We start from the raw sequence: 11,795 nt of genomic DNA on the forward strand, positions 1-11,795 counted from the left end.
AGTTCGATTCCCTAGTAAAATTCAACATGTTACAGAACATTGTGTCTTCTTACTACATGACTCTGCTTGCACACGATTCAGTTGCTTGCCCATTGGGTAAAACCTTTCAGGTTCGCGTTGATGAAGGACAATTTGGCACTTTGGATATAGCGTGCTCCGTTGCTAGACCTAAAGGCGAAGGTGACTTGTCGTGCATTTATATGTGTTTTTTTTTAGAAAAGCCTGATTTTTAAATAGAATCTGACTTATCATTAATAAATGTTGCACAGAGACCACCAAGATGCCCTTCATACCTCACTTTCATGGTGGCGCATCCGCTGCTGGTATCTTCAAAGGAGAATTGCCTGATTGGCCCTCCGATGATGCTTTGAAAGACCAAAAACGATTTTACTTGGTAAGATCCTCTATATATTAATCACGCACGACACTACATTAGTTTGTTTTGCTCATGCATGATCCGTTAAGCTAGCTAGCGCAGCAGTGATATGTGTTATTGTTGCCTATGCAGGTGAAGGAATCAGAGTGGCAAGCCAATGATTGGATTTCTCTGTATTTGGAACTTGTCATTTATGTAAATGATAGGCTCATCACTGGAGTAAGTTTTACATGTCAATAATGATATATCACCACGAGTGTCACTGCTGCTAATTATCATAATAATGAATTCCAATCCAAAATTGTAGATGCATCGGATGACAGAAGTTCTGTCCCAGTTGGAGATTGTGAAAGTCGCGATAGAAACTGCTACTGGAGATGTGGAGCCGCCGAATGAGAGTCTCAAAGCCAAAAGTGCAAATGTCTACATAGTGTTTAAAGGCTTGGCAGAGCCCCGAGCCTTTCGCCGGGTTTTTGAGATTGGTGTGGATATTGAACGCAAAGCTATAGTTAGAAGAGTCATAGATGAGCATACAGGATACCTGAGTCTCGTTGGTAAGCTTTGTGGTGGTCAATCTACCAAAAAGCGGAGTAGAAGCCCATAGTTGTGAAAAGCGAGCGAGCATAGGCTAGGTGGTGCCGTTTAGCCTGATCAGTGTGTACTATCAGCACGTCTGTACATTATTTATTAATAGTAGGATTATTTAAAGCAACGAAGAAATCCATTACCACAATAATTGAAAATTTCATGGAGAATATTAATTTGTTTGTCGAGTGATAAGGAGCCTAAATGCCAACAAAAACTTGTACGTACAAAAGACGAAAATACTCTGTCTAAACCAGTATTGTAATATCGTCCTTGACATCGGCCCCTGCCTCTGCGACTGCCTCTTCCACCACTGTATGAGACTCCTTCAAAATGCTTTGTTTCATGTCGCGATCGTTTTAAAACCACAAATACGTAACTGCCACTACAGTTCCAGTGGGAGACTATGCGTGGTGGTGGGACGTGGCACTCACGGTCACAGTTGCTATTGAGCTGCAGAGGTAGGTTTGAATCAGAGGATCTAAACGTAGTCAAAGACAAAAGGTAAGTGGAGTAGTGAAAAGGAAGTAACGTTTAGAAGCATGACCTAACCTAACGTGTAACTTATGTGGTATCGACTTACGAACAAGTGGGAGAGGTTTCTCAACGTCAGAAAGCCAAACATAACAGTCACGCTAGCATATCTTTTGATCAACGCGACGTCAAACTTTTTCCCTATCTCCTCACTCCTCAGCCGTTTGTCATATTGGCTTTGACGAGGATGGGAGAAAAGATGGTTGTGATTGGACGATTAAATTTACGCTAATGTGTAGAATTAATCAAAATTAATAATCCAATAGGATGAAGGAGAAAAAAACTTTGTTTAAAGTAAAATGCGAAGAACTTCATTTAAAGCATTGATCTGAACCAATAAAGGTTAAAAAAGAAACTAAACACACAAACAAAACATTAAGTTCACAAACGAGAAGGAGAAATCAAGGACGGGGTATACACAGTTGTTCTGAGATGATCTAAGGAGGCTTGGTTCCAATAAGTTATTCTCTCTAGAGTCCCTCTCCTTCTAAAGTATGTGGCCGCTAGACCAAGCGTCCAAAAACTTGCGTTTAGCCGACTAATATTTAAAATACTGAAGGAATATATTTTATCCCATTTTTCACTCGGATGTTCCTACTGTAGAGCCCAACCGTCAAAAACAGAACATTGTAGTACGTCTGATAGACAAAAACGGTCAACCAAGCTCCACAGGCTGACAGGCGTATACCACGAGAGTATATGGTATACCAACTTGGTAATGATATCATGCGAAATTTTTCAGTGTGGAGATCAATTGCTAGTAATCTTGAAGGTTTTGGCAACGACTTCATACTCATGATGGGTTTTGTTAACCAAAAAGTGATCCGTTTACAAAGACTGCTGTTTGCTCAATGCGTAGTTGGTAGATAAAAAGATGAACATTATCACCGACGTCTCTTTGCTCGCCATTATTGAGATTCAATAGCTCGACCTTGATATTGTGAGCTATGAGTATTTTCTCCAAGTTCTTCAGTTTCCTAAGCTTGCTTACTTAAGCACGAATGTTAGTGGCTGAAGACATATTTGTATGCAACGTAAAATGATCTGAAATGTCCGATACTTGTATGAAATTGCGGATCAGTGATTGTCATCTTGAGCAACGTTTTTTCCTTCTTCTTGTAGTCTAGCTTTAAGTTGCGTTTTCTTGTTCATATAAGACTCTCCACGAGGTTTTTGAATCATATAATCACTTCGACAAAGATTTTGTGTCGCATTTATGTCGCCAAATTGTAGAAGGCTTAGCTCATGTCCATGGACAAGGACTATTTTTACACCGAACAACAATATTTTTGTCATCTTTGTTGGTTCTGAAAAATAATAACCAAAATTTATTCTGTAATAATAATATTACTCTTTTTTGTTTTTGTTTGTTCGGTCCTTTTCATCCATTCTTTTGTGAATTTCAGATATTTTAAGAATAATAATGCAAAATTTCTCTGAAGATTCACACAACGTCAATCAAATAATATTAAAGTTACTTACACGTTTTAAAGTTAATAATTTATATAATCACGATATGTGTCAAATATATTTTTTGACATGGTTGAATATTTTTTATTAACAATTATAAGAAAATTAAAAAAATTTAAATATAAAAAGATTACAATTAATATTTTTGAAAATTATATAAAACCAAAAATAATCATCTATTATATCACTAATTTTAATAAGAAAATTATATATTAAATTACTAATTTCAGAAAATATGTGCAATTAATAAGAAAAATATGTGTAATTAATTAGGAAAATATGTGTAATTAATAAGGAAAATATTTACAATTTAATTGTAATTATTATTTATTATAATCATATAGTAAACAGAAATTTATATAAAAAAGTAATTAAAATATAATAATTTTTTTAATATAATATATCAAATTAAAACCATCAAATCAAGATGTATGTAAAGCTACGGGGACAAATCTATAAACCCTATGTATTATTTTTATAGATAATCTATAATTAAATCTGACCACCCTTTTTCTTAGTTCTGCTTCTAATTTTTCTTTCCATAGACCATAGCCGAAGCGCCCAAACGCGAGCTTGCTGACACGGACTTCGCAAGACGCCTCCGTCTCGTTCTTTTCCATCGCCTTCAAGATCCCTTTCTTAAACTGGCAATCCTTGTCAGCGCCACAATCTTCGGGGAGCTTCGAACCCAAATTGTCTATAATTAAGCGTCTTTGTGTTCTGGCTTAGAGGAAGATGAAGAAGAACTTTGAGAGCGGATTACCTAAGGGTATAATGGGGACTTTAATCCTATTTATATAATATAAAAACCGATATCAAAAAAAAAAAAAAAAAAAAAGATGAAGAAGACATATTTAAAGGAAGGTTTTGTTTATTTTTTTTTTTTTTATATCTGGCTCTTTTTTCTTTTTGCTGGCTTTTGTGATACTCTTTTAAGATTGTGGAGAAACCCACTCCTTTTTATAGGAGCTAGGGAGAGCTTTGAGTACATCATGTTGTACCGTATGTTATGACTTAACATTAGTGCTTCGTTACATACATAATGTTATACCGCACTTATTTACTTCGAAGGAAACACAGACTGTTCAAACGTCAGGCGTAAGCCGTTGTTAAACTACAGTGGTGGTGACAGTGGTGTGCACAGCAATGAGGTCAACTTGGCAGATTTAGCGGTGGATACGGACCCTTTGACTTTCCTTCAAGACTTGGAGACCAGGCTGAAACTCTCTCGCCTTCACATGTAAGTCATGCAAATTAAATTTGATTTAGTTGACTATGTGTTGTTTTAGATGTTTTTAACTTTTAAATACATAGCAATGCATGCCAATGCATGCGGTGTTACGGTGTATATACTATGAGATAATTTTGCCACACTTCACCACATGCTAATGTATTTTTAGCATTTCCATTTTGAAGTTAAGAAATTTGATGAACACAAAGTCTTATTTCCAACGGAACAATCACTTTCACTATTATTGACCTCAAATGCTCAATCCATAGAATTTTGTTTTGTTTTTTTTTTTGATTTAATTATATCTAGAAATATATATATATATATATATATATATATATATGTATTCATAATAAATTAATTAACACCATTTGATATTTTGTTTTACTTTCATCACTACATTCTCATCTGTTCTATCATAATAATTACTTTAAATTGTTTCTCGGAAAAGGTAACAAATACTTTAAATCAGTTACGTAACACGCTTTAGTTAGTTTAAGTGTTAAGGATACTAGGTTAGACCCGCGCTATGTCGCGGGATATTTTTTATAACTATTTTTAGATATATTGAAATATTGAAAATATATTTTTTAAAAAAATTAGATTAACTGTAAAACTATATTTTATACAATGATAATATAGAAGATGCATTAATAAAATAAACATAGAGAAATCTCAAATTTAAGATGACTTATAAATATTTACATTTAAATCGGATAGACTTAAATACTTAATTGTATAAATAGACTAACTAACCCTAATGTATGTTCTGTTTTATTTTCTTTAAATTTTGTGGGACAAATATATTATTAATATAATTTGAATTTATGATGTACTTTTTGTAATTTATACAAATTTAATCATATAATTGTTATATAGTGTTTTTTTATGGTTAAAAAAATTATTATCAAGCACAATTTATTACAATGGTTTAGCATTCTTAAACTGCAATCTCAAAAACAAACCTTTCAAAAACTTAATTCCAGATAAAACAAAACAAAAGCAACTATGCCATGAATATGAGCTCACATATTCAATTCGCAGTTTAGTTCATAAAATAACTCAGTAATAGATCTCAAGCAAACATCATTAAGCTAAATCCTATAGTTCCATACCCAATTTGGACAATGTTCACAAGCGAGAACTTGTTTACATTATAAAGCTTCCAACTTTATTCATAATCTTCAATCACCTAACAAAGAAATACTCTGAAAGTGTCAATTTTCCCTTCTACCCTCGAATCATGGCGAATACCGAATTCGTAACGAGATTCAATAAGAAAAACTCAAAATTTCTCTTCTACCCAAAACCACGAACACAAAGATAAATCAGAAAAAAAAAAACTCATAAAAAATTTTAGATTCGAAGATAACAACACATTTTATTTTCCACATGATCCACAGTCTCGGCTTTTGCTTAACTTGATGGAATTCGAATAAAAAAATAGAAAGAGGCAGCTGCTAGAAGGGGGGATTCTTTTATTTAGATTTATTAGACCATCTACATATCATAGTTCTCTCAAAATAATACATTTTAATTGTTTTCTTTTAATATTATTATATATTTAAATAATAAATTTGGAAAAAGAAAATAATAAACCTATTAGAAACTGACACATGTTTTATTGTCTAGAGAGTCGATTTTTATGATTCTAGAAGAAGAAACGCTTCACAATTTTTATCTTTCTTTATTATTATTTTTTATTTTTTAATTAATAGTACTCCTAAAAGAAACTACCATTGGTGATGCTCTTATGTCTTTTAAAAAAATATTTGAGAAGATATACGACTTGAAAAAATATATGTTAATATTGACTTTTTTAATTGGGTTGTGAATATTTTTTAATTTGGGTTAAAAATATTATTTAGAAGAAAAAATTCTTTAACCAACACGCAAAAAAAAAATGAAAATTTGAGAGTAAGTCTACCTCATTTTATTAAACGTATATGATTCTGAACCATTGCTTTAGAAATACTTTTCTCATAAATCGGTAAATCAGGTAAAGCTATGAAGATGTTCATATGATTTGGTTGTACGTTAGGCTGCTAACTGATTTAACATTGTATCACTTTATTTAATTTATTTGGGCCATAATGAATATTGAAGCCCAGTAGGGGCTGCCTTGATCGTATATGATGAGCTGAGCTGGTGGAACATGTGTGGAACATAATTCAATTTTTATTGGCAATATATGATGAGCTGTATTAATGTTATAATTTGATAGGGTAGAGTTTTTTACTGATGTGTCAGCTTCTGTTTCAATACAGAAGCTGAGGTGTCAACTGGAGAGAAACTCCCTAGTACTTTTATAGTATTGAATTTATAGTTTACTAGATTCGGACCCGCACGTACGTGCGGGGTTGTTTGCAAAAACTTAGTTTTCTTTTAGTGTTTTTCATGTAAGTGTTTGAAATATAGTTATTTTTGTTTTAGACCAAAGCTGTTTATCTCATTAACAAAATAACTGTTTTTTTTTTGTCAAACAGAAAAGAACTATTATTCTTTTATAGTTATTTGGTTAGAGTTTATAGTTTATTTATCTATATATAGAGAATAAAGAAGAGTTAAAAATGTGTCGTGAATGCAATATAAAAAATTTGTTATGAATGTAATATAGTTTGTTCGTTTGAAGAAAATCATAACTTTCTCCATAATTAGTTGACTTTTATTAATTTAAACTATGTTAGCGAGTGGAACTCGAAATCTACTTGCATACTTTACTCTCGATTATCCTCCAAGTTAGTGTAGAACATTATAGAACATAGGATTAATTACACTAAAAATCCTATAATTTTAATCTATTAGTTATTAACTCCAATATAAAAGTTACGGGCTAACAATTATGTGTTGGGTTCGATTTAGCCCGTAAACAATATCTCTTTTTAATGCCCAATAAATCAAAGTAACGATATGCATTTTTTAGTTTTCCCTACAAACTCACCGAAAAAAAAAAAATCGATGACAGTCCAACTTGAAGAGGCGAAAAGTTTAACCTCTTCTTCCACAAAAACAAATTCAATAGAAACTTCAAGCGACATCCAAGTTCAATAATTTCAATAATTTGCCGAATCCAGTGAGATGAACTCTATGTGTGTTATCATAGTGCAAGGTAAGCACTTCCAATTTGTTAATTTGTATTTAAGCTGGGTTTTGGATTTCTATCAGGTTTTCATTCTTGTTTTATCAATTTCTTTTTTTCATGCAAATAATCAATGGATCGAAATTGAGATGGGTAGGTCATGATCAACGCCCAAAGCAAGGTTCGCCATCGTTTATCAGGTTCTTTTACTTTCTAAATTTAAAGAGTTTTGTTTAAGATGCAAATTAGATTAAATAAATATTCAAATAGGTTTCTCAAATTAATCTCTAGATTGCAAGTATGATGACAACCCCCAAATCTATATCGCGAACTCCTCTTTTTGATTATATTGCTTTGTCATATTATCATTATCTATGATTAACCAAAAAATGATTAAAAAATCACCATCAGCTCTACTCTTATACTATTCTTGAATCCATGTTTTCGAATATTGAAATTAATAATCCACATTTTAGGATTAAATTTCTCATTCTAGACACTTTTACTTATTAAATTTGTGTTTAAATGGCGGATCCAGAAAATAATGTTATCCGGGGCAATAATATTAAAATTTTTTTATTGTTATTTTTTAAATAAAATTATATCAGTTAAAATATTTGATTAGTTTTGTCAAGTTAAGATAAGTTTTTGTATTGTATTTTTATGATATTTTAGTATGTAAGAAGAAAATAGGGTAATGGGATATTTTAGCAGGTGCATACTTAAAAGCTCATGTAAAATAACACTAAACTAAAATAATTTACCCGTGGCAAGTCCCCCGATTAACCGTAACGTACGTCCGCCCTTGGTTCAACCAGTTTTAGACAAATCTCAAGAAATAATAGATCCCAACTGAAAGTGTAAATAGATTTCGACATGATAGATAATGTAATGTTTGCCGAAATAATAAAATATGAAAAGAATGTATAGCAACTTTAAACAATTTGGTTTCATGTAAGAGGCATAATCCACCATTGATCATCACTCACGTCTTCATCAATACCTACCTGAAATTCAGCTAACCGAGTATAAGCTAAAACAATATAAACTAAATAATTTGTTCTACAAATTAGTGTAATACTTCAAAAAATACATATCTAAGTAACATAAGTTAGCAAACTCGTGATTCCATTGTTTGCAGTCATTTTATATATGAATTGGTTTTCGTCGATATTGTTTTAAGATACATTATATTCCCCGAGACAAATATTTATAGTTGAAGTATTTTGCGAGTAAATGGGCAAATGGGAACATGGTAAGTAAGTAAGAGTTATTTGGTGTAATATTTTCTTATTAGGTTTGGAAACATTGTAGCCGAAAGTCATGCAAATTTGTTAATTTTACATATTTAGAATTGTCTTAATTTCCGTGACAATATCAATAATAAGTTTTTTTTTTCCTTTTTCATTAGTTTAGAATATACGTGACTATGGGGACTTAAGTATAGATTAAGTTTCCATTATTATTGATATTCGATTTATTTTAGGAATACAATATCTTAGTAATTATCAATATCTTAGTAGTTAAGATTTTTATTTAAAGAATTATGTTTCTTTTGGAAAGATTTGTCGATTTCTGGATTTTTGTATTTATTAGGCCTCTAGATAATGGCTTACTGGATATCATTCGTTTGGGCCGGACGTGTAACCACTGATGGAAAGGGCCGAACATTTATTCTGAATGAGACTTTGTTTGTTGATGGGAATAATAATCTGACTCCGAACACAGTAAACCTAACCCAAATTAATTAAACCTGGGTGACAGAAGGATCCGCACGTTTTGACATCTAAAATTACTTTAATATCCCTTTTGTATTGTATGCTTTTTAATTTATTTAGGGTCATTTTATGTCATATATTTTACGATTCATTTTGCCTTGTAAATAATGCTTCCCTTTTAATAGTATAGATAGTAATGACTAATGAGTTCTAAGTTAATTTTGTGTTTGTGTGTGTGTGTGTTGGAGGGTAGGATACTTTATGAACTGAGTAATTAACAGCTAGACTATAAAGGGGAAACAAATGTATGGATAATTTATCTACTGTAAATACATCACCTCCTCCACATCGGCTTGTACGTAGTCACACTTTCTTTTTCTTTTTTTACAAAAGTTTTTATAATAATTGTTTGGTTGGAGGTAATTGAGACTTGATGTTGTAGGAATCTCCAACCGGATATCATTTACGGCGAGCTATACAGAGTGGGCCGACTGAACCCTTCTCACTACGTACTTGTAATCATCGACATGCAACTGGGAGAAGATGCATTCACGGGAAACGCCCAAGTGGTTAGCAACAGAGAGGAGGTAGTTCAAGCCATATCATTTCTTCTCGGAGCATAAGTAAAATTAGGATATACTCCATACAGTTTATGATAGTATATTATGGAAGTAATTGCTCTTGAAGCTTTCAAGATGCATAATTAATAAACCGATCTGCATTTTATTGTTGTATCGACGATAAATTCTAATAAAGGGGCTGATTTATTAATCCACGTTTTATTATTGGGCAAGTGACATACTGTATGTGAATTATGCAACTCATTGTTGAAGTAAGAACCTATCATCTTCACCGTTTACAAAATACTAAACAAAAGTAAGTATGGACAAGGGCAATTACTAACCTAACCTATCCGAGACATGTACACCAAAAAGCGGAGAAGAAACGAAACGCATAGTTGTGAAACCGAGAGAGCTTAAACTAGGATGTGCGCCGTTTAGCTGCAAGAGAAGTGTACATGTCTTCGATCGACAGGCATTCTAGTTAATTATGTATGTCTCAATTAAACATTTGCTTAATGCTTCTGTTTACAATTTATTTTTATAGATGTTAAAAAAATGAAAAACGTATAAAAGTTCGAATTACTCAAAATAAAATGCAAATTTCTGTTAACTCGAACCAAGTATATCAAATGTTATTTGATTATTAAAACATTTTCAAATTTTTGTTACTTTCAAATCTATGAAATTATACTGTGATCAATTTAATAGAAGAGTAAAATAAATCATTGATGGTCCCTTATATTAGTAAAAAAACGTATGTACGTGCGGTTTGCTAATATAAGCCATTTGGTCCTAAAAGTCTTGCATGTAGCGGTCTAGATTTGTCCATAGTTTCTTTCTTATGTAGTGGAGATTCGCCGCTATTCAAGTAATGAGTTGCATTATCATTCACGTGTCTCGTTAATTCATTTAATCGAATGCAGATTAATTAACACTTTTACGAAAATTTCATAATCATCAATCCAACAATAATATGCAAATCATTTTATTAATCATCTTGATAGCCACACCAGTTTATACATCCCAAAACGCGAAATGTAAATAAAGATACTTAAATAAAACTTAGACACACAATAGATCTGTTCCAGTTTATTTTAAATTGTTAGATTATTCTATATAAAGACGAACCTTGTGAGCTATAAGAGATTATGGAAGAAGATTCTCATCAGTCTCCTTTAAGAAATTAACAAGAGTGTCAATGATGAATTGTGGATCGTCGATGTCAGAGCTAATCTTACTGCATTCGATGGTCCACACCACCTGGCTACCGTCTCCGTCTTCTCTAGGCGTAACGGTGATTGTTGCTTTGACCGACTTGTATTTTTCTGAGATCAGACAGCCACTCATTTTGATCGTCACTGTTCTCTTCTCCGAATCTATCGACTCAAACACCTCTTCGGCTACGATGGAAACATATAAATATTGGTTAAGGTTTTTGATCGATGATCAAGAAGTATAAATGAAATGTGGACGAGTTGATTATTTACCTATTCCCTCAGTAGGGGAGATGATGTCTCGGTGTGAAAGATTTAAAGAATCTGGCTGCCGGAGACTTAATGTCAAGCTCCCCAGACCAAGTTCCATGTAGTGCCATTTCCTGAATCTTTTTCTGTTTGCTTTGTGGGTTTGATGATTGTAATCTTATCTACCAGTGCGTATATTTATAGAGAGTTTATGAGAATTGCATTAACTATTTTTACCTAACCACACTTCACCCACTCAGTTAACTAATGTGGCACATGGGAAAATAAATAAAACGAACGGACCAAATTAAATGATAACACATCTGCCCTAGTGTATATCAATGAACTCCAATGAAGAGTGGTTTACGCAATTATTTAGTTTTAACACATTATTAGAATAATGTGCTGTGATTGTAAATGTGAACGATCTATATATAATTATATATGAGACATGGGATTAAACAAATTCCTCAGCCTAGTTAGTTTATCGATTAACTCAATCAATCAAGTGCTTTACGTAAATTGTCTTGTTTGGAGATACATTTTTAGAAACATATGATCATATTATATAATGTAAAAATAATATGATGATAACTAGTCAAATATTCATCTAAAATCATGACTAAGCTCTATGACGTTCATGTAACACAAAACGCGTTTTAATAGTTTGTCTAGTATATTATATGATATGAATATATGATCATAAACCCACATGAACGTTATGAAACTCAAAATGGACTTCAATAGTGAATGTAATGGAATAAATACCAATATGC

At 32.2% G+C, this 11,795-nt stretch overlaps 1 protein-coding gene and 1 long non-coding RNA gene across 2 annotated transcripts; one reads left to right on the forward strand and one right to left on the reverse strand.

Annotated features, from left to right (window-relative positions):
• Positions 1-6: 6 nt before the first annotated feature.
• Positions 7-1,137, forward strand: LOC147923552 (UPF0725 protein At1g23970-like). Its single transcript, XM_087497086.1, has 4 exons — positions 7-180; positions 270-394; positions 509-595; positions 684-1,137. The coding sequence occupies exons 1-4, from the start codon at positions 27-29 to the stop codon at positions 978-980; spliced, it is 663 nt and encodes a 220-aa protein (XP_087353212.1). The 5' UTR covers positions 7-26; the 3' UTR covers positions 981-1,137.
• A 9,388-nt stretch (positions 1,138-10,525) lies between these two features.
• Positions 10,526-11,193, reverse strand: LOC147923553 (uncharacterized). The gene is made up of 2 exons (XR_015586039.1): positions 11,044-11,193; positions 10,526-10,956 (listed from the first exon to the last, which is right to left on the reverse strand). It is a non-coding gene; the product is annotated as an uncharacterized LOC147923553 (long non-coding RNA).
• Between the last annotated feature and the right edge of the window lie 602 nt (positions 11,194-11,795).

This window comes from Camelina sativa, chromosome 17, assembly GCF_030686135.1.
Source record: "Camelina sativa cultivar CO46 ecotype springtype chromosome 17, ASM3068613v1".
In the NCBI taxonomy this organism is placed as follows: Eukaryota; Viridiplantae; Streptophyta; class Magnoliopsida; order Brassicales; family Brassicaceae; genus Camelina; species Camelina sativa.

Excerpts from the sequence above, each read along its gene's own strand:
- LOC147923552 (XM_087497086.1), top strand. The coding sequence starts at position 27 with ATGTTACAGAACATTGTGTCTTCTTACTACATGACTCTGCTTGCACAC. Across the intron at positions 395-508 it reads ACCAAAAACGATTTTACTTG|GTGAAGGAATCAGAGTGGCA; the intron begins GTAAGATCCTCT and ends TTGCCTATGCAG. Across the intron at positions 596-683 it reads ATGATAGGCTCATCACTGGA|ATGCATCGGATGACAGAAGT; the intron begins GTAAGTTTTACA and ends CCAAAATTGTAG.